Here is a 23,367-nt window from a genome sequence, read left to right as displayed (position 1 = left end):
GTGTAATTTCATATTTGATCGCACTCCAACCTCCAACATTTTGTACACCCGATAAAATTTGATATTTCACATTTTTTACTAATGAAAAAACTCATCTTCTGCTAACTATGTTAGGTTTAATATTGTATTGTTCATTATCCTCCAATAACTATAAAATTACATTTTTATTCAATAATCATCGAAGCCCTAAAGATCTTTTGAAACTGGAGGAAGACATTTGATATCATATGAATATATCAAAAGAGCACGTGTCTTTATCTCAAGCAAAGAAGTTTGTATGAAGCAATGAGAGTTTTGGGATAAGACTCTATTAGAGTAAATAACCATTAGGACACAAAGACCACTAAGATTCTTCCTAAATCCACTTTAGAGAGGACCATTAATTGATTCATGCTTAGAATTTAGGATTATAGTTTGGACATATTACAAACTGCCTAAATTATATTTGTCATTCATGAGTCGACATTTGACCTCAAAAAGAGCTAGGGCGCACATTTAAACCGACTACCGGAGTTGCCACTGACATCCTATAAATAGAACGTGATGTCAGAGTCAAAGATATATACACATATTTATTGCAATTATTACTCAATTTCTTAGTGTTCACCTTCCTAAACTCTGCTAACTTAAGCATTAGAGTGACGTCACTAGTCAAGGACCCCAGCTTGATCCTTTTCCGTCTTACCTCAAGAGTATAAAGGATTCCAACCGTTGTTAGAGCACTATCACCTAGATTCAATCGTATCAGGTGCAATTTCAAGCGTTATTAATAGAAGATGAATTTTATAAAGAAGAAGATGAAGATGAATTTGTTTCACGTGCAATTCATATTTGATCAAACTCCAATTTCTAGCATTTTGACCACCCAATAAAATTTGAAATTTCACATCTCTTATTAATGAAAAACCCCATCTTCTGTTAAATAGACTTAAAATTGTACAGTCTAGTAAAATTAAGCTTAAGATTGAATTGTTCGTTCTCCTCCAATAAATATAAGATTACATTTGTATCTTATCTCTATTAAAAGTTGAGTGATGTATTTGTGATTCCATTACGATAAAAATAATATGACCCATCCAAACATAGTAAGGAGCCTCCATCGTAATGGGCGTTCCATTACGACGCTCATTACGGCGTACCAAACGGGACCTTAATTGTTTACATTACATTTCCATATAAACTTTAAGATGAACTTATCCCAAAATACTTAAATTTATACAAGTTATAAAAAAAACTAATATAAATGTAATATAATATAATAGGGGAAAAATCAACTGGTCAATGAGTAACTAAATTAAAACTTAAATTTAGACAATATAATCAGTAAATTTGATCCGTCATTAACTAGATTAAAACCACCAATAATATAAAATAGTATTTTTTTTAATAAAATTTGTTTAAAATTTAAATTATTAAAAATTACTGGTGTCAATATTTTTACTTAAGTTTGTAAATTTCCTATAAAATATTGAAGATTTATCATGTTATTATTATTATTTTTATATTCTGCGCATACTACAGTAAAACCTCTATATAGGAATACACTTGAGACCGGACTATTTGTATAACAATTGAGAAGTTATTACTAAATAGAGTTTGGTATAATAAAATTTCTCAATACATAATACCACTTGAAATTGGTTAAGATTATCATAGGCATGCATGATTTATATATAATGTATAACAATAGACATTAATGGAACAAATTAAATATTTAGAATTTTAATTTAGAGTTTAGGTTTTTAATATATGTAGATAATTGGAAGAGTTTTATGGGGAAAATGTAAACATCAATGAACATATTAAATATTTATAATTTCAAGTTGTAGTTTGTATTTCCAACTCATAAATAATTCCAATAGTTTTTTTTAATATTTAACAATTTATTTTGAATTCTTAATATATATATATATATAATTATTACTATATAGAGGCATAATTTCTAAAGGTGGGACTTGAAAAGTGTATAGCAAATAACGTTTGGGAGGTTATTCCTATTTATAACTGGCCGAAGTTGGGACCGAATTTTTTTATAACAAAATAGAGGTTATTCTTATATAGAGTATTCCTATATAGAGGTTTTACTTTAATTAGAAATTTGATAATAAATTAAAATATAAGAATTTCGATTATAGTAAGAGTGTGCACACCATGTTTTTAATAATATTTTCAGAAAAAATTTAGAAATTTTGTATTGAAGGTATTTTTATATTTAATTTATATGAATATAAATTGTAAATAATTTAAGATCACAAAATCAAGTTTAAAAAGGGAAAAAAATTGGGAGGTATTGCTAAATTTCGGCGCCGCGCAGGAAATTTACCCTTAATTTAACCAGAAGAGAGTTATCGAGTCGAGTCGATTCGATTCGATTCTTCGGGCAAACTAGTTTCGTTTTTCGGCCCTTCTTCAAGACGCGATTTTTTTTGTGAAGGCAATTCTGAATTGTATTGTAGAATCAGACACAATGAATAGCGGCGCCAAAGCTGCCATTTTTAGTCCCCAAATTCAAAGCAATTGTTTTCAGCTGCGTGCTGCACTTTTTCATTCTACTCCGGTCCTTGAACGCAAAAGGCGCAATTTTTGGAATTGTGTTAGTCTCTATTTCTCAAATCTTCTTTTTGTCAAATATTCTGTTATAGCTCTTTTCATCTTTTTGGGTATTGGACCCTTCTCTTTCTCTTGCCCCCTCTTCTCTTCTAATGGGATGTGAGAAGTATGTTTCGGAAATACTGAATAATGCTGATCGATTTTGGAATTAGAACTTTTAATTTATGATAGGAAATTGAATGTTAATTTGTTCTAGTTGACATATTTGTTTCTGACCTTTATTGCATTAATTTTGTGTGCTTAATATACTAATGTTTTTCTTCTTGTTGCTGATTGAAATTATTTGGTTGTAGAGATATAGTGGTGGTTCTCGGAGGTCAAGGAAACAACAGGGGAAGGAATCATTGTTACGAAATGTTTATGCTTATACAGACTATCTCTTCCAGGTTTGAAATGATATTCTTCTCATATACTTTTGATATTTTATTTCTTTACTTATTAGCTCTTGCTATTTTGATCTTCTCCACAACACTTAGATGGAATTGTTTGCTTTCTTCATGGTCATTGGATTTTTTCTCCTTTAATTAGTTGATGCATATTTGCACCAGGGCATATATAACTATGGTGAATGATCCTTTCACTACAAAGATATGTTCTGTCTACTCTACTTGCAATTTTCAGTTCACAATTTCAATTATGTAGAAATCTACAATGCATGTTGGCGACTTTTGAGGGTTGAGTTGCATGGCTATGTTTCTTAAGAATGCCTCATGTTTAAATTACCAATATTTGTATTTTGTACAAAGGTAATATTTTGGCCTTGGACTTTGTATTGAGTGGAAATTAATTGGATTGGGTGTCTAATATATGGTTCTTATCTGAAAACAAATAATGGAAAGGAAGTCAAAGTGTAGACTATATGTTTCCATTCCACCATGTCTTTGGCTTATTTCTCATTCATTTTCCATACCATATATACCTATTGTTATGACTTAGAAGTTTTTTACATGTCGAACAGGGTCTTTGGTTTGGTGTTAGCTGCCTTTTGCAATTTTAATGAGAATTTTGTAAAGATAATGAGGTGGTAGGTGGGGTATGATATACAATAAGGAAATCATCTATGAAACACACACACTTCGATTTTTGAAGAGTTCCTAAAGTTCTCAAAACATTTCGGAATTGAAATTCTTAGACTTTGTATGAGACATTTTGAAATTTAAGCGACACATTGATTGGTCTCTTAATCGGTTCATTAAGGGTCGACACATTTCCAAAGTCCAAATTTTCTTCAAGCTTCAATCAAAAAAGGGTCCTTTCCTTTTGATGCACCCAAGTTAACTCATTAGACTTCTAAAGAAATATATGGGGTAGGAATTAGGGCTTCCAAAAGCTTGGATTGAAGATTTCTTTTAAGATGAAAAGATTTGAAGTCTCATTGGTTACCACTTTAGTAGTATATCTTCAAGTCCTTCATTGTCTTTAATTGCTAAAAAAAATTCAGATGGTTTCAAGAGAAAAAGTTTACGGTTCTCTTTTTCCTAGAGCTTTTCACATATAAAGTAGAAACTAGATGTTGAAATTCTAGAATGTGCTAAGCTGGTGGATATGATCTGGATAGATTGCTAGAACCTATCAAAAGCTCTTGATGAGAAAAGAGTTTTCACCCTAGAACAAGTTATATGCTTTTCTTGACAACAAAAACTGCAAATCTGTTTGAGATTTACTATGCATCTCCTGTCTTCTCAAACTTTTTAATGTATTTTCATAAAGGGCTTTGATCTTCATCCCCCGTGCTTTATGGCCCACCACAAAAAACTCTATTTTGAACTTAAACGTTTATAATTTACATACTAACCATTTTGAAAGCAAAAGAGGAAGTGAATAGAGTTTAAACTTATTGTACTTGTAGAGTAGAATCTATAAAATCAACCGTGTAAAAGCAAAGAAGAGAGAAAAGAATACTTACTTGGCCTTTGAAGATATGCTGAATGAAGAAGATGCCGAAATGTTAAATCTTCTCTTTTTTTAGTCACTAAGTTAAATTTGGCTAAATCACAAGGAAAGGGATCAGTTTTTGTTGAAGCTTGAAGAAATCAGATACGGAAGAGCAAAGAGCATGAACTATCATGTTTTGCGACTTGACTGGAGGTTAATGCACCGATTGCTTCTATAGTATGTTTTTAATTTTTAATAGCCATTTAGATCTGAGTTAAGGATGTATAAAGCAAGAAAGCAATAGTTTATAAACCTTTAGACCAATAGGAATCTTAGGAAATCGGGTATCTATAAGCACGTCCCATAATTGTTTAAATTACAAAAAATGGCTTGAAATGTATTATACACACTCTTAAGACTTTCAGTTTGCAAGACATTCAATTTTTGTATTTCTAAACTTGAACTGCTGACAAGTTACAGCAATCAAGGAAATCATAGCATCCAGTTTCAAAGCAGCTCCTCTCTTGATCAGACTTTGAATTGGAATATAAAAGCAGGAAATCTGCCAATGATCCTATTTGAAGGTCTGGCAGTAGGTCAAGTTCTATTTGGGCACACTTTATACAATTAGACGACATTATAGAGGGCTTATGTTTTACATCTTTGACTACTATCTCTGCAACAAGCATACAGGAAATTTTGACACTTCAGGAACTTGTGCTTTTCCTCACGTCGTTAGCCATACGCAGATTTTTGTGAGGCTTGTTAAGTTTACCTCAGATTGGTGCTTCTCTGCCTGTGGAGTTACCATGAGTTATAGAGTCGGAATTTTTTGTACTCTCGAAACTTGTGTTTTTATGTTTTTATGTTTTCATCTTTTAATAATTCTGTTCATTAGAGTTCTTTTTGTTATGCATTCATTATTTTCCCAACTTTGCAGAAAATGGGAAGTAATTTTGATGAAGAGGACCCATCTTCAAGCCGAGGCACCTCATGGTTCAGAAAGCAGTACTCCAAAGGATCCAGAAGGAACAGGAGCGGTAATCAGCAGGGAACCTGGAGTGCTGGCAAAAGTAAGGATGGTCAATAATCAATGTCCCTCAACACTTAATACAACATTTCTGTCTTCTATGGTTGTGTAACACCAAAATGTTTGAACAGTGCTTATGGCTCAGTAACACCATAATAAATTGATGTTTGGGGCAAAATATGGTGGTAGTTTGTGTTTTGTTTTGCAATGCACCGTTTATAAGTCCACTGCATCATACTGAGCTGTATGCAGAATCTCTTGTGAATGCATTTAATAGGATGATTGCATGCTTTATTTTTTTTATCAGGTTTAAAACGTATTGTATCATGCTTTAGTCTTGGCTTGTCTTTTTCTCCTTTTGAAGTTACATTAGAAATTTATATGGTTTTCATCTTCTATTCAGAAGGTTTCCAGTTCTGTGAAGATGATTTTGATGTTGAGGAGATTCTCCGATCTTCATTTGGTGGGAATCGTTCATTTTACTGGTCTTTTGTAAACGAAGAGAATCCTCAAAGGAGGAGTTCATCTAGCTACTCTAATTACTCCGCAAGGAACTTTAGGTTCAAGGTTGACTATGACTATGATTCTTCACCGGAATTCGATGATTTTGAATCAGAATCGGCTTCAGATAGGCTTGCTCTTGGGCTGAGTGCTTCTGGTCCGCTTAAACTTGAAGATGTTAAAAATGCGTGAGTTTTCGATAGATTTATTTCTTGATGGCTTATATCTCAGTTATTAATGAATACCTGTGTAAATAACTAACCCTTTTGATTCAACTATTTTTGTTTCAACACTTGGGTTGGGGTCAAAGCAATAGCATAAGTGAACTCATTCCAGTGAGATATCTTTGTTTGAATATAATAAAAAGAATTTATGATCTTTCAATTTATAAGTGCATTGCTAAATCGATATAAATGTCATGATAATGCACAAATTGACAAAATTAGAAGATTTGGCTCAAATTGATCGTCCTCTTAAAGGTTCCTTTAAACTATTTTGGTGAATTGGGCTATTGTTTAGGTTGAAAAATTCGCATTTAACAAGTGTTATTTTACTTACAGATATCGAACATGTGCTCTGAAATGGCATCCAGATCGTCACCAGGGCTCTTCAAAGGTATACTTTCAATCCTTTATCTGGCTGTTGTTTTTTTACTTTTCTAAGCTGAAGCAAGATGTATTTGTAGTAAAGCTGATTTAAAATCAAGTGTAGTTGGAAAATGAAAAGCTATAAACCTCCTATGTAGGGGTGTCAAAATGGATTTTCATATTCCCCATGATTATATATGATACAAATGACACAAATGATAATCGTGTCAAAGGTGCCGTATCAAGTGGGTAGTCTCTGGAAATCATTTGTCGTGTCAGAATTGTCTGTAATTCATTGCCAAATTGATCTGTAGTAGAAGTTGGTTAAAATTTTAAAGCTTGTGTTTGAATGCATTTAATGGTAATGTTAAATCAGGCAATTGCGGAGGAAAAGTTCAAGCTTTGCAGTTCTGCGTATCAATCTTTATGCGATAAGCTGACGGCTGATTAGTAATTATTTTGTGGTTTCACTAAGAATGTGAGTGTATTCATACTAGAATCACAAGTTTCAGTGGATTAGTTGTACAATGTAATAATCACCATTACCATCCCAATTTTTGTTTTGTTGTGGACTGGATTGTATTATTTGACGACGATTTCTAATTTATAAATTACAGCTAGTTTCTGAGCATGAGATGATAGCAATAACATACAATTACAGCTAATTTATGTTTGTTCACTCCATTCCAAGGAGGAATTCGCCCGAGGAGGGGCTTGCTTAAACTGCATTGATGCTCATTGAAGTTTAGGATGGGTTTTAAAAATATCATATATCATTGAACATAATTTGTTTGAATAAAGTTATTATTATTTTTTTAATAAAATCATTCCAGTCATTTGGACAGAAAAAATTATTGGACTATTGATGTGAGGATTACGTTGGAAATGATGGACTCTTGTGTATGGTATGACAACAACTTGACAGTAAAAAAAATTAAAATTATATTTTTTTATTTAAGTGTCACGTGATAGTAAAAAAATGTATTTTTTTTTAATCTCATAGCATATCTGCGGTTGTCATGTGACTATCACGATATATATAAAAATACGTTTTATTTAATATGGTTATCATGTCACTAATCGAGTGAAATGACTTTATTAAAATAAAAATGAAAATTTAATGACTATTGAAATAAAGTGAAGTTTATTGACCTTTTTAAAATTGACTACAAACTTGAGCGATCAGGAGTGCAATTTACCTCTCCTTTCCTACTTTGAGGAACAACCTATAGGTCGGAGGGGCTAGACCGTGGACAAAAAAAAAATGTTACGGGTTGGGCTAGATGCTATGAGTCGGGTTAGACCGGCCCATGTTATTTTTATAACTCCCAAGAAATCTTAAAGTAATTATAGGGATAAGGTACCAAAAAAGGCTTATGATTTTTTTGGGGAAGTATCAATTTAGGTTCCACGTACAAAATAGTATAAATATAGGCTTAATGTTTAAAAAATGTACCAATTTAAGTCTCGATAACGAAATGAGACACGTCATTGATACCTTTTTTTAAATGTTAAGCCTAAATTGATACTTCCCAAAAATCATATGCCTATTTTGGTACCTTATCCCTTAATTATAATCACTAAAAAATCTCTAAGCAAACAACATATTAATAATCCCCAACATAGTAAATAAATCATAATTGAAATTAAAGTAAATATAAATATCTAAATTATACCCTAAATTAGAAATCCTAAATTAAACCCTCCTAAAATTAGTTATAATTATTAACGAATCTTTAAACAAATAATATATTAACAATCCTCTAAATTAGAAATCTCACAAAAAAAAAAAAACCCAATTTAGCAATCCCTAATTTAGAAATCATAAAACTAAACCTAGAATTAAAATAAAAAATAAAAAACTTACTTGGATGTTTGAAATTAGAAACTGTGGGAAAATTGAAAATGATTGAACAATTGAAATTTTAAAAAAACTTTGGACCAATTTAAGAAATTTACCAAAATTTTATTTGCCTTTTCCGAGATAAAGGAGAGATAAAGCAAAGAAGATAATAAATTAAATAGGAAAGATTGATTTTGTATCCCCTATAATTTCTTTAAAAACAAACAAAAAAAAAAGGTGGAAAGGGCAGTCGCAATTTCGCCCTTTCCATATTTTAATTTTTTTTAACCTAACCAGCACAAAACGACGTCGTTTTGTACTGGTTAGGTTAAAAAATTAAAAGATGGAAAGGGCAAAATTACCCCTGCCCTTTCCATCTTCTAATTTAGGCAAACGAAGAAGAAGATACAAGATCTTCTTCTTCAGCCGCCATGGCTGGAGGGGCTCTAGCCATGGCGGCTACTGGCGGAGCCAGGGTTGAAACCCTCCTACCAGGGGGTTTCCGGCGGGTCGGCTGACCCTCCCCGCCCCCTCTGGCTCCGCCCCTGTATGGTATTAGTTACTCTCTTGTCCGAATATGCTCTTAACATTTTGGAAATATAGGTATAATGTTAACGTAAAAAGTAGTAAATTTTTAGTCCTAAATGTTTTCAACATTGTGCAATTTTGGTACAGATGACATAATCTATAAAAAAAAGATTGTTACGTTAAAATGTAGAAACCACTCTGTTGGGAAACAACCCATATATGATATGATTTTGCCCTTGCCTACCCCTCTATTATGATGATCGTCAGTAGGGATGGTAACGGGTAGTGTATCCGTGGGTACCCGGCACTACCGGACCCTAATGGGACTACCCGTACCCTGTATAAAAGGGTATGAGATCAAAATAATTATCCGTTAGAGTAACGGGACGGGTATGGGAATACCCCCAGGGTACCCGGTACCCGTTACCCGTCATAATTCTTTTATATATTAAAAAAATTATTGTTTTTTAGATATAATATTTAAGATTTTAAACCCCAACCTTTTGTTTTTCAATCATTGAGTGATACCATTAAGCTACTTATTCTTATTGATTAAGGTTCAATTTGTTCAATTTTTAGATAAATGATTTATTAAATTTCTACTTTGTTAAATTTGTAATATTTTTTATTTTATTTATTGATTCTTAACGGGTAAGGGTACCCGTGGGTACCCGCAAATTAAATGGGAAGGGTATGGGATGCAAAAATATACCCGTTAGAGTAATGAGACGGGTACGGGTAATTAAAAAATAAATGGGTAAGAGTTTGGAATTGGCACTACCCGCGGATACCCTACCCGTTGCCATCCCTAATCATCAGCGTCCCCAACAAATGAAAGGCTCAATATGCTTTTAGGAAATTTATATATAAATTCATATTTGAAAAATTATCTACAACTATCTCAAATTCTAATTTTACAGCTATGTCAAATTCTAATTTTTCATTATATCAGACTAATAAAATCATTACTTTTAATCTACTTTAAGAATTGGAGTTTATAAATTATGGATCTAGAATATATTGTTTAGGCGTTGAGATTTATGAATTGGAGTTTATAATTTTTAAATTAAAGTGTAAAAATATAAATATATCAAAAATAATGACATATTTAGAATTAAATTTAATAATCTGATTTAGTTGTAATTTTATATTTAATTATCATAAGTAGAAAGTTCTATAATTTTCGTCCGGCTCAATCCAGCCAAAACATCGTCATTTTGGTTTGATAAGGGGAAAATTGTTTTTTTTTAGCTCAACCCATATGGACTTAGTTTATTTTTTATACTTCAAACAGTTGGAGGCTGGTTTCACCATTGCGTGGGTTCAAAATTGCTCCACTGTGGATTAAATTTTACCATATGCTAGGTAAGGTTTTTGTACATGAACTAACAAATTATTAAAGTGTCTTAATTATTGTACTATTTTACTAAAATATCATACATTTAGCCTGATACGAGTTCTGTATGGCTAACTTGACATCTTGTTTGTTATTTTGCGTTTCGATGAGCCTGCAGAATACACTCTAATACCAAAATTAGTAACAAGTAAAAGTAAGAAAGTGGAAATAAATAACGAGAGAGATAAACGATTTACCCATTTATAGGCTTTATTAATGTGAAAGTAAGATTTTACCTCAGATCATGATAGTAGACCTGGCAATTATCGTGTTCGAGTCGTGTTCGTGTCGTGTCATTTCGGGTTCGTGTCACAAAAGAGTAAACCCAAACCCAACCCAAAAACTTTCGTGTCAAAGTCGTGTTAACCTGTTCGGGTTAGTGTCGATTTCGTGTCGTGTTTTCGGGTTACATGTAATTTTGTTATGCATATATATTAATAATAACTCTTAAAAATATAAAAAGATATGGTACTGTTTTTAAACGTTTTATATCATTTTTAGATTAGTATGTTAACAATAATTATCGAAAAGTTCGATAATATCATGTTAGAGGGTCATGTAATGTGTTTATAACAATTTAGGAAATTCAAATCAATATTTGCAATTAATAATTATAATTTTGGAAACGAAAAAACTGCCGATTCCTCTTGTCTTCTTCTCTCTATCAAGATCTTCAAGTTTTTCTAAATGCCCGCTTGATTGAACTTACCTTTCTTGGAAGCGGGGTTGTTTTATTTTAATAAGTTGTTTTTCAACTGTACTGACTTAGACCACAACAGACGTGGCTTAGGCCTCATTCCTCTCAAATGAGACCCGTACCAACCATAGGATATCTCATAACAGAGTAGAAATATCAGGAAATCTCCTTCTTTTTAATTCACTCCTCGTTAAGAAAAGCACTTCATCATAGCCGATGGGCTTCTACCTAGACCTATTCTATTGGAGTGAAGGTTAGCATTCAGATCCATTTTCAGCCGGAACACCTTTTCCTGGCTTTCAAAACATGTGTTAAGCATATAGACATCATATCGTTTTTGGAAGAGTGCCCGAGGACGAATAGAATAGAACTTAGATTCAAAAGAGCGCGAAGAAAGAGCTTTCGCAAATGATTGCACTTCTGCTATCCGGATAGCTATTCAAAGCATCGAGAAAAACAAAGAAAGAAAATGTTAACAGTTTCATAAAAGTAAGGGGATTCGCTAATGGGAATCTTTTTAAGCGTCACAGGAGTTCCAAGTCTAAGGAGGTTACAGTAAGTGTTCTAGAAAGTTGACTTCTCAAGAAAGAGAATAGCAATGAAACCTATGACCAAACCAAAGAAAAATTGGGAGGAAAGTCTGCGTAAAAAGAGTGTGGGTGAGTGGAGTGGGCTAAGATCGCTTACCTCCCATACCCTTAACTCATCGGGCAAAACCTTGCCTACCACCTCCATTAGAGCTTAAACAAAAGAGCTAGACTCCTATTTGACGGCGGGCTCAATTTATCCCATTTCCAGTCTTTTCTGATAGGACTGAGACGAAGCATTATATTTTCAAACACATTTGAATAAGTCATATTAATTTTGCACTATAAAGGGGTAAAAAAATACTACTTTTATGGAGTTAAGAGTGTAAATAGGATCATAAGAGGTGAAAAATACCACTTTTATGAAGTTAAATGGGTAAATAGGACATTCGATGAGTTGGGGGGTAAAATGACCAATTTAGACAAGTTAAGAGGGTGAGAAATACCATTTTTACGAAATTAAGGGGATAAATAGGACATTCGATTAGTTGGAGGGGTAAAATGACCAATTTGGATAAGTTAATGGGCTGGAAATTAGTTGTCCTTTCTGTTCAGCGGTGCTTGACGACTAATCGCCGCAAATAATCGGAGAAAAAATACAACTATGAAAAAGGCATAAAAACCTCTTCACATTTGGCAAAGCTCGAAAAATTTAATATAAAAACGTGAAAGCAACCTTTTATTCTGCATTTTGAACAAGGAAGAAATTTATTCTTTTGTCAAGGTTAGTTACTCATTTCACCACTCATTGTTCTTCTACTACTTTTTCTTTCCATTACTGTTATTTCACAAAGATCCGATTCATCCCCCTATTCATTTTTTCATGAGATGTCCAAACTTTTTTCTTTTCAGACCATTAGTTCTGGCAGCGAAAACAGCAATTTCCCTATAAAAATCACATATAAATTAGAGGTGGTTATTCGATGTACAAAAATCTTCTTTCCAACCATGGCCCGCTACAATAGAGAATTCTATGTTCTCATGCATTCAAAGATACACAAGTTGTTAGACGGAGGCCAAAAAAAATTATGACATGAAGATAAACCCTAAAGTTTCCTAGGCATCCCATTTGAGCATTGTAAATGCCTTACTCCCCAAGCCCTTGTTTGGAAGAATGTATAACATTGTTTTGAAGCTTTTTGTTGGGAGTTATTAATACTCTCATTAATTTTATGACTGTTTGGAAAAGATTTTTTTTAGTTAAAATTAGATATTTGGGCTACTTTACCAATCGTTGGTTGGCGCAGTGGTAGTATGGGGCTGCGCTTGGTAGGGCGGTCTCAGGATCGATCCCCCACAACGGCGATTGGGAGGGGTTTAAATACCGTAATCCTTGGACCCGCCCCGAATTCGGATTAGTCGGCCAATGTGGTTCGGAGTACCGGATAGTTTAACCAAAAAAAAAAAGATATTTGGGCTACTTTAATTAGGTTATTGCTCTATCTCTTTTGAATAACATTTTTACCCTTAATTACTACTCTTTAACTCCAAATAAAGGTTTTACCATATCATTATTTATCATTTTACACAAACAACTGTTAACAATCGGTTAAGTTTTATCAAACAAGTTTACACAATCAACTAGTAAAATCATAAGTTTTATCAAACAAGTTTACACAATCAACTAGTAAAATCAGTTAACAGTTATTTACTAAATATGATCTATACATTTAACTGATAACAACTATTTGCCAAATAGAATCTTAGCCTTTAACCTCCAAAATGAGAGGTTAATGGGGACAATATAATTTTTTTAATATAAAATAATTTTGTAACTCTCATCTTACATTTATTCGAATTCCCAAACAAGATTAAATTTTAACCTCATTTCCATCATTTCGTTCCCTTTCCGTTATCTCCTCTAACTTTCACCTTGTGTTAATCTCTCAACTCTTTGTTTAAAAATATATACAGAGATTATTGTAGCTTCAAATCACAAATGGTTTTATTTGGCTCTCTTCTCTCCCACCTTCCGTTACTTGAAAGAAAGAAAGAGAACAGACGACACGTCGTTCACAAGAGAAATGACAATTTAACAACCGTGCCAACTCTGAAGGAAGTGCCGAGTCAACTCGGCAGGATCCTTTGTGTTATTTGGAAAGCAACCATCATCATCTAACCGATTTTCAATTAAAATCTCACCCTCTCATTCAATTCAACAATATTTCAATGCTAAAAGCAATACAGATTCTGAGTTCATCATCTGGCTTCGTCGCTTATCGATGGAAATCGCATCCCACTAACGGATTTATATTAGTATCTTCCACTTCCAAGCGACCCTCAGCAGCACCTCCTCTGCTACTCTCTCCTTTTTCCACTTCCAAATCTACTCCTTCTAGACCAATTTCTACTCACTCTATTCGCTCTAACTCTAAGATGGATGGTGCTTCTTCTTCATCAGTTGGACTTCAGTCAGCCGTGAGTTTCTTCTCTCTTCAGGCTCTTTACATTTTTTCTGGGTTTTCATTCAATTCCATCCATTTCTTTCTTCTTTCAAATTTTCGGACTTCGTCGACGTTACCAGGGACAAGTTTTCCTTATTTGTTATGATCAGAGCTCTATGGCAACTCAATGATAATTTCAATTGTCAATTTTTGGAGGAAATTGAATTGGGGCTTATAATGGTTATCCATGTTCAATTATCTTTCGCTATATATCTACCTCTTTATGGCCTTTTATGTATTCCTATCTTGTTTAATGATTATATTGTTTTCCCTGTTCTTTGCCTTCTTTATTATTTGCAACTAGAGTTTTATTTCATTGTATGTAGGGAAATGCTCGCAAGATCAATTTTTGTCAGTGGTGTGGTGGTCCAATGAAGCACGAAATACCTGATGGAGACGAAAAGAAGAGAGCTATTTGCTCCCATTGTGGGAAGATTGCCTACCAAAACCCTAAAATGGTATCTTGATCATTAATGAAGCTTTCCGCTATGTCATTGATTGCATCTAGAGATAATTGAGGAAGATTTTTTCCAGTATGAGTTTATTTTTAACTTCCTTGTCACTATAAGGCCTGGTTTATTTAGAATGCAACTTAAATTAATTACTAGAGTAGATCCACTTAATTTAATGCAATATAAATGATAATTTGACCTTAATCTTAAGCATTCTACTTAAATATCAGATTCACTGAGTATGAGTATAGATGTCAGACGACGCAAAGGAAGAAGGGATTAGAGGATATAGGAAGTGTAAGTTGTTACCTCTTTCTCCTATAGTGCCACTTCGGTTTAGTTTGATGACATTCAAAGTGATTGCTCTAAGAATGCATCTGGAGTATTAAGAAGATACCTGCAACAAGAAGTTTATAAATTTATATTATATTATGATAAAGACAAGATTCCTATTTATATGATCATTGCTCAACCAGAATAGGACTTCCTATCAATATAAACATTGCTCAGTCAGAAATCATTGTTACATAAGTTATGATGGGTCTGGATATTGTGGATTATTTTAATTTCCATTATCCTTTTCTCCTTTGATTAGCAGAAAAACATTAAAGAAGTTACACGTCCTAGTACATGATTGAGTAGAAAGGATCTGTTGATAGTATTTAATGGAGGTCTCTTTAGTTTGTTTAAGAGAACATTGGTCGAAGCTTGAGGCCATCATTTCCTGGGATCTCTAAGGTGTCCTGCTAGCCTTCTCATCTTAAGCTCATCCTTCATACCTGGCCCTTTTGAAGTTACCTGCTACAATTTTGGAATTACATCCTCGTATTTAACTTAATCCAACAAGCTTATGGAGAAAAGCCAATGTTTTGAAAACCGGACCGGACGTTGAACCGGTGAGACAACTGGTTTAAGGTTCAATAGGTTCAACCGGTTCAACCGGAATGGTTCAACCGGATAAAAAAAATAAATAAATATATATATAAAAAATAAAATGATGTTTCATTGAACATAAAATTAAAAATTTCATACATATAATAAACAATTCTTAAGTTAACATATTAATTAAAAATTAAAAATTCATAGAGATAATATAAAAATTCACACATCGGTAACCAATCCTTAATTTAACACATTAATTAAAAATTCACACATCTAAAATCAAACCCATAGTTTAACACAATATTAAGATTAAAATTAAATTAATTAATACCAATTATTAAAGAGGTTGTTCTCTACCTAATTTTTAAATTTTTTCCTTAATTCAATATGTTTTTCAAAAAATGGCAAAAAACCAGGGTCAATCCGGTTCACTGGTTCAACACCGGTTCGCGGTTCAACCCCGGTTTGATGTGGTTTAATATAGTTGAACCTGTATAGCTAAAACCGGACCGGACACTTGACTGGTTCACGGTTCGACCGGTTCAACCGGCTGGTCCGGTCCGGTTTTCAAAACACTGAGAAAAGCATCAAAGTATCTTCAGGCCTTATCAGGAATTTTCAAATCCTTATATATATTGAAATATGTTAATGAGCTTGCCTTCAATCATATAGTGTTAGAGATTGCAGGAAAAAATGATTAGGATTGAAAGGAGACATGAACTTGATAATTTTTGAATGTGTAGCTGCATATTTCTAAATAACTGAAATAATTATACTTGACTCTGAATATTCTCTTCAAACAGTTGGATCTATGATGAACGCTAATCTTCACATATGAAAACTAATTTCAACTGCTATAATTTTGAATGCAAAAGGGGCTTTTGTTGTGATATTATGTATTCCATTGTGGTGTTTTAAAGATGCAGGTATCTCAATTGGATGACACAGAAAATGCATTTACTTTAACTTAGTTTTAAGGCCTGACACCAGATGTGATGTTAAAATTTCATGAACTGCAACTACTATGTGTGTGTGGGAGAGAGAGAGAGGCAGAAAGAGAGAGTTAGATTGTCATTGTTCAAACTTAGAAAATGTTCGCCAGAAATAGATTGTGTGGGAGAGGCATGCTGAGCATTACTACAGGAATTGCATTCTATGCCACATTTGGTAATTTTGTTTTCACTTGCACTTATACCCTATGCCTAAATCTTATCTGTCATACAATGAGTTTTACAATTTTCAGATACTGCAGTATGCTGTTGTCTCATTTTGCTGATGATTGCTTGTCAAGGAATTTTGAGTTATTGTATCAAACTGATGCACATAGGTTGTGGGATGCCTCATTGAGCATGATAACAAAGTCCTACTCTGCAAGCGAAATATTGAACCATCATATGGCCTTTGGTATGTATTTTCAAATTAGACTTTTAATTGAAACAGAACCAGTGCATATTCTGTTCTTTTGTAAAACAAAAAAAAACTCTCACACCTATGCTTCAGGCTCTTGTGGTATTATTACTTTATGGTTTCTGGCTATAATAACCTAGATAAGTGGATGGCTCTGGTAGGACTCTTCCTGCTGGTTACTTGGAACTTGGTGAGTCAGCTGCTGAAGGGGCAATCAGGGAAACCTGGGAGGAAGCATGCGCAGAGGTAGAGGTGGTGTCACCTTTTACTCAATTGGATATCCCTCTTATTGGCCAAGTAAGGAAGAAATTCCTTTCATGTATTTTTTGCTGAATATGTGAGTTTTTTTTTATTTTTATTTTTATTTAATTTGCTTGTTTGGAACAGACATACGTAATCTTCTTGGCAAAGTTGAAGAAGCCCCAGTTTTCACCAGGTCCAGAGTCATTGGAGTGCCGGCTTTTTCCACTTGATGATATACCTTTTGATTCTCTGGCATTTTCTTCGATGTTGGTTACATTAAATTTGGTGAGTCCCTGTTTAAGCATAATGTTAGATACATTCTTATGTTGTGACTCATTTCTTATTCCTATGGTTGCAGTATGCTGAAGATGTTAAGGCTGGAAAACTGAAATTTCATTATGGTACTATTAACAAAAGGTATTCTAACATGAATATAGTGAAAAGGAAAACTTAATTTGGAAACATGTGAAGTATTGAAGTCAGTGATACCATGTCTTCTTGTAACCATGTAGCATTGGCTATATGTGTTGCACCATCCTGCTTTATTGTGAACTCCATCAGTTGATGTTTGGTTTGACAAAGTTATCTTTTTTCTTTCTTGGCGTCTGTGCATGATCTAGTGTGGAGGCGAGAGGTGGATGTTTGAGGACACGCATTTGATGGGTGCCAATTCTTTGATCTTCCTATGATTATTAAGCGGGATAAGGGCCAATTTTTCCCCTACCGTTATTGAGGAAGATCAATTTTTTTCTCTTGTCGTACAAAATGGCACGTTGTTGCTCCCATAGTATATTCCTGAGTTCAATTTTACACTTCTGGAAGGAGTTCTGTCAAAAACATGTCTGAAATTATCTGTCTACTGACAGATTTGAGGTTCTACAAGGGGAGAAACATTGGGATGATTTGTACGATAAAGGTAAAATTGATCAAAATTGATCATCTGAATAACCTTTGGGGCAAATTTGAGTCTTATCCCATTATGAAAGAAACAAAGAATATTGGAGAAAACAACTGCATTTTCTTGCTTCTTTCTTAAGAATTTAGTTTGCGCACAATCAGCTCACATTTTTTCCTCCTAGAATTAAAGTTGGCACTAGTACTGCAATTTTTCTTGTTTACTGTTTGTATTATGTAGAGGGCGAGCCTTGGCGCAATGGTAAACGTTGTTGTCGTGTGACCGAGAGGTCATGGGTTCGAGTCTTAGGAGCGGCCTCTTGCCAAAAATTGGCAGGGGAAGGCTTGCCCCAGTACACCCTTGTGGTGGGACCCCTCCCCGGACCCTCGCTTAGCAGGAACGCGTGGTGCACCGGGCTACCCTTTTTTTACTGTTTGTATTATGTTTTTCCAATAGGTGTTCTATAGCCTATGATTTAAGGTCAATGTCTTGGCACATAGATGTATGGTTTGCTTTCAAATTTAAATGTAGGTAGATTTTGCCATAACTTATGTCAACTTTGTTTGAATTCATTCTGCGGATTCTCAGTCCTGTTACACTTATCTTGTATGTTGTAATAAGATTTTCATTTGAATACATCTAATCGTGGCAAACTGATTGATCATTATGTTGAAATCTTAAAATTTTGTCTTGTTTGATTGGCAGGCCTGGCACAAGCCCTTCTGATATCCGTGCATATACTCTTGATTACCATTTGCAGCCCTGAATGATAGTCTCTTCTTATGTTGCAATTTAGCGCGAGAGGCATGACCTGTTTTACAGGTGGGATTGATTTGCTTATTTTTGGAACATTCCATCGTGAAGTGAATGATGAGGGTGATGAAGCTCCATTTTGATGTTGTTGAGAATAGGAGAAAATCAAAATGTATTCTGGAATAATGTGAGTTCATGTTAAGCTGTTTCATTTGTAATTGGCCAACAACGTGTTAGTTCTAGGTTGTTCCATCCAAAATGTACAGCTAGGACCCTAATTCCCTTTCCTTTTTTTTTTTTTTTTTTTTTTTTTTTATTCTCTCAACTAGAGAAAACCTTTTAACCTATAAATTTGTTCCATGTTTTGGTGATCTTGTGTTTTTGCTGCTGGTTTCCAACTCCCTAATTTAGTGTACTAATAAGCAACTAGTATGAGTAATTAATTGCCCTTCACAAGAATTGAATGTTAGACCTCCCTTCAGGATTTAGCATCTTGTGATTTAGGGGCGTTCATGATTAGTTAACTAAGACCAACTCTAGTGGAGAGTTTTTGGTTGTTACAATCCTATGTGGGGTTGTTACTAACCATTAGGGTAGTTATTACAGAAAAATGTTTGTTACAGAATTAAGTAACAAAGAATGGCTGTCTCCCTAAAATCCAAAATGTAGAAAATTGAAGTCCACGGACAGCTCTGGTGCGCCAGATCTGGCGCGTGGAGTACACGCGCCAGATATGGCGCGTTAGGCGCTATCCCCTGCTTCAATTTTCTACTTTATTGAGATGGTTAATTATGATTGTTGTCCTGTAAAGTTACGATTTTGGTCCTGACAAATTACAGTTTTGATATCTATTGTTAATTAATATATTTCTTTAACCTCAAAAAGTTTTGAAAAATAAATCCTCTCTAATGGCATGTTACTCCACCTTGTTACTTACCCCACCTAAGTCACAATGGTTGTTACCAACCATTGTGGATGCTCTAACGAGTGTATTAGTAAAAAGTCTGCTAGAATCCATTAATTATTAATTGGTTAACTGTTTTTTTTATTGGTTAATCTTTAACAATTCTTTAGAGAAAAAATATATGTATTCTTTAATTATTCATATTTGGTAACCGAGTATTCGAACTTGCTACTGAGTGTCCGAAGTTCCTGTTGTATCTTCCGTGGTTTGACCTGTAAACAGAATAAGAGGTCAGAGAGGCACCAGAGTCCGGTGAACCCGCTCTGATGCTTAAGTCAATAGATGTTGGAAAGGTTTGAGGAGTAAGGACTAGCTATATCCATCATTGTCACTTAGATCATTTGCCCCTGAACTTGTTCAACAAACTTGATTGGCCCCTGAACTTTTAAAGTGTCCCGATAGCCCTTTCAACTTGCATAAAATATTCAGTTAGCCCATTGAACTTGCATAAAATGTAATCAATTGTTACTCTGTTTTCAAAAAAGTAAGTTAAATGTGGAAGAATTATTGCACGCGTCTTAAAAAAAGTTAAACGACCAAGATCAGAGTATGCGGTTCTAATATTGGAGAAGACAAATTTTATAGTTGAGCAAGTAATAACTTCATTTTTAATCTATTTTTGAATTATGTAATAACATTCTAAGATGCATAGAATACATCTTCCGAATTTAACTTAAGTTCAGGGGGCTAACTGAACATTTTATGCAAGTTGAGGGGGCTATCGAGACACTTTGAAAGTTCAGGGAGCTAATAAAGTTTTTTGGACAAGTTCAGAAAGAAAATGATGTATAAGCCTTATTTCTATAAGCTTTTAATAGAATTAGTCATGAAATATGAGATGTAAGGTATGAATTAAACTAAATCTAAAGCGACAATATAAAATCGAACTATTAGAGCTCAAAGTCATTCATGGAAAGACGAATGTCGTTTTCATAGAAAGGTCGGTGGTTGCTGGTGTTGGGGATTCATCATGGAAAATAAACGAAGCGCAGCAGAATGCCACCGTTTAAATTTTCTAGAATCCGTTTGACCGTGTTAGGTTACCACGAATCAAATCTTTAAAACACTTTCTAACAAAGATTAGAAACTTACAGGTTTAGTCTGTTCTAGAGATGGCTAAAGAAATCCACATGTCGTCACCAACACTATAGGGTGAAACCAGTGCTAGCCGAAGCAAGAACGATTTCGACGAAAGCTAGCAAGGGGGTTGCTTTATGCTGGCCGAAAAATTCAATTATGGGGCTAGGGTTAATTGAGTACAAATAGACATACGTATTTGCAGGGATATTTATAAGGGGTTGTGAGTATTTGTATGAATATATATGTGTATGAAGCATGTAGTAAACGAAGAAGATGCTTCTTGTTACTAATTGATTGGTGTTCTATGTTGAATAGGTATGAACTGATTGACCATGCTCTTACAATTTATGTTTATTGAATACGTGTATGAAGCATGTAGTAAAGGGCCAGTGAAGTTCTATGTATGCTCTTATACTTTAGATGTGAATTCACTATGTGTATAAAACATGTAGTAAAAGGATTATAAACTGATCCAAGTCTCTTTGTATTTGAAAATAATATTTGCAGGGATATTTGTAAAGGGTTGTGATTATGTGTATAAATATAAATGTGTATGAAGCATGTAGTAAACGAAGAAGATGCTTCATGTTACTAATTGGTTGATGTTCACTAATTGGTTGAATATGTATGAACTCATTAGCCATGTTTTTATACTTTAGATGTGAATTCAGTATGTGTATGAAACATATAGTAAATGGTCAATAAAGTTATAGGGATACTCGCATACTTTAGATGTTTATTGACTCATTAAGTATACACTAATTTCGCATTTTAAATTCATGTTACAATTGGTCAAGCTTATAACATTTTAAATTCTGTTACAATCCATGAGTTATCATTTTTATGCTTTTAGTTCTCAAATTGATATTTGACAACTTTTATATGTATTGCCCATGTAATGTTTCATTCACTTCATTTTCTATCTGTTTCATTCACTTCTTTTTATATCTGCTGCCCATGTAATATTTCAGTTGACACCTTTTATATATGTTTCATTCACTTGAATATATTTACCTTACTTTTTATGTTCTTCTATTAAGTAAAAACAAATAAATAGGTATGAACCGATTAAGTTTGTTTATTTGTTTGTAAGGTAGCATATCTACCATTAAGGTAACTTTGATGTTCTATTATGACTTGAATATGTATGAACTAATTAACATGCTCTGATTAGGCTTGTATTAAATGTTTACTTCAAATCATGAAGTATATAGATTTGTATTTCAAAATAGGATTGAGTTGTGCATTACACAAAATCTAAAAAAACTATATTCACATGTTAGAAACAAAAGTTAGGCAACACACACTTAAAAACTAAGGGGAACTTAATCTTTGAGTTGTGGAACTACTTAGTACTCTCCATCTTGCACATCATGCCCCCATTGTATGCTCTTCCCTCCATCTCTGTGCAGTTGCATCATATTCTGCCCTATTGCTATTGTATTGCTCATCAATTGGTTTATGTCCTGGATATGGACCCTCAATGTAGGGCTTTATCATCAGGTCATATATATGTCGTAGCAGCTAACAAATGTATAGATAAATTAGACGGAAATATGGAATTTAGATGGACCAAATAAATAGATAAGAACTAACCGCGACAGTGGGATAAGCAGGGCATGAAACAAACCGAGGAAAAGAGACCAACCCTTAGGGACTAACATTAGGATGGTAAATCCTAGTCCTAAAGATAAACTGAGAATATGAATAAGTTAATCAGTGTATATATGTACATGGTATTTTATGCAATATTACTGCTGAATGCTTAATGAGCTTTGTGATATTACTATTGGAGGGCTGAATGGGAACTCGAGAGGGTAGTAGATGTGGATTTTGAATGTTGGGGTCTTTAATACTCAATGCTCATCTTAATAGGTGTCCATCTAGAGGACCTACATGAATCAACCATTGATAAAAAGAAATGCAGTAAGAAAAAATATGCAGAAGTAGGTTAACTGAGATACTTTCAAAGCTGATAAGCCACCTTAGTGACTCATGAGCGAGTTGGCACAAGTCCAACCAAATCCGTCTTTGCAAAACTTCAAGTGTAGTCATTTGCTGGTATGCTCTTTTGTCTGAATGTTTTTAAGATTATGGCAAACCTCAAAGTAGAAACAACGTTTTATTTACAATGGGTTAGAGGTGGAAAAGTGAAAGGATATGTGGAAGCTGAAACAATGATGTGTACTACTATGTCAGGTTTATTTGCTTTGGAATTATGGATTATTTGCCTAATTAATGATTGATTTTGTAGATAGACATTTGAGGATTTTTTTTTTGGGAATGAAGATTAACCTTCATTATGTAATTCACATCGTTTATGTTGCTTTTATTTGTTCCTGACTAGTTTTAGAAATTGAAATAAACTTGTGTTGTTGCTTTTATTTGTTCTTGACTAGTTTCTGTAATTTAATTTCAAATCTTTGATATATAAAAATTGATATTCATTTATTATGTCTGTTTCATTATTATGGTAAAAATATGAATTGGCTTCTAAGTCAATCTGAATATTACCTAGAAATTTCATTGAAATACCAAGTAAAGAAGAAAGCAAGTCACATTGACTTAAAAAAATGTTATATAAAAAATAATA

General features: G+C 33.6%; 2 protein-coding genes across 4 annotated transcripts; both read left to right on the top strand.

Annotated features, from left to right (window-relative positions):
* The first annotated feature begins 2,316 nt into the window (after positions 1–2,316).
* Positions 2,317–7,234, top strand: LOC136209879 (uncharacterized). 2 transcript variants are annotated; one of them, XM_066001494.1, is made up of 6 exons: positions 2,317–2,593; positions 2,904–2,996; positions 5,426–5,558; positions 5,922–6,204; positions 6,577–6,631; positions 6,980–7,234. In XM_066001494.1, exons 1-6 carry the CDS (start codon positions 2,468–2,470, stop codon positions 7,052–7,054), a joined length of 765 nt encoding a protein of 254 aa, XP_065857566.1. In that variant the 5' UTR covers positions 2,317–2,467; the 3' UTR covers positions 7,055–7,234. The 2 variants fall into 2 exon arrangements, with proteins under 2 accessions (XP_065857566.1, XP_065857565.1); XM_066001493.1 differs by having other exon boundaries at positions 2,322–2,593; positions 5,919–6,204.
* Positions 7,235–13,678: 6,444 nt separating this feature from the next.
* Positions 13,679–19,101, top strand: LOC136209309 (nudix hydrolase 23, chloroplastic). Of its 2 annotated transcripts, XM_066000747.1 has the most exons (7): positions 13,687–14,072; positions 14,425–14,556; positions 16,760–16,836; positions 17,001–17,136; positions 17,227–17,367; positions 17,441–17,499; positions 18,683–19,101. In XM_066000747.1, the coding sequence occupies exons 1-7, from the start codon at positions 13,824–13,826 to the stop codon at positions 18,741–18,743; spliced, it is 855 nt and encodes a 284-aa protein (XP_065856819.1). In that variant the 5' UTR covers positions 13,687–13,823; the 3' UTR covers positions 18,744–19,101. The 2 variants fall into 2 exon arrangements, with proteins under 2 accessions (XP_065856820.1, XP_065856819.1); XM_066000748.1 differs by lacking the exon at positions 17,441–17,499 and having other exon boundaries at positions 13,679–14,072.
* The last annotated feature ends 4,266 nt before the right edge of the window (positions 19,102–23,367 follow it).

The sequence above is a fragment of the Euphorbia lathyris genome, chromosome 10 (genome assembly GCF_963576675.1).
Source record: "Euphorbia lathyris chromosome 10, ddEupLath1.1, whole genome shotgun sequence".
NCBI lineage: Eukaryota > Viridiplantae > Streptophyta > Magnoliopsida > Malpighiales > Euphorbiaceae > Euphorbia > Euphorbia lathyris.
This window is presented reverse-complemented; position numbering and strand designations above follow the sequence as displayed.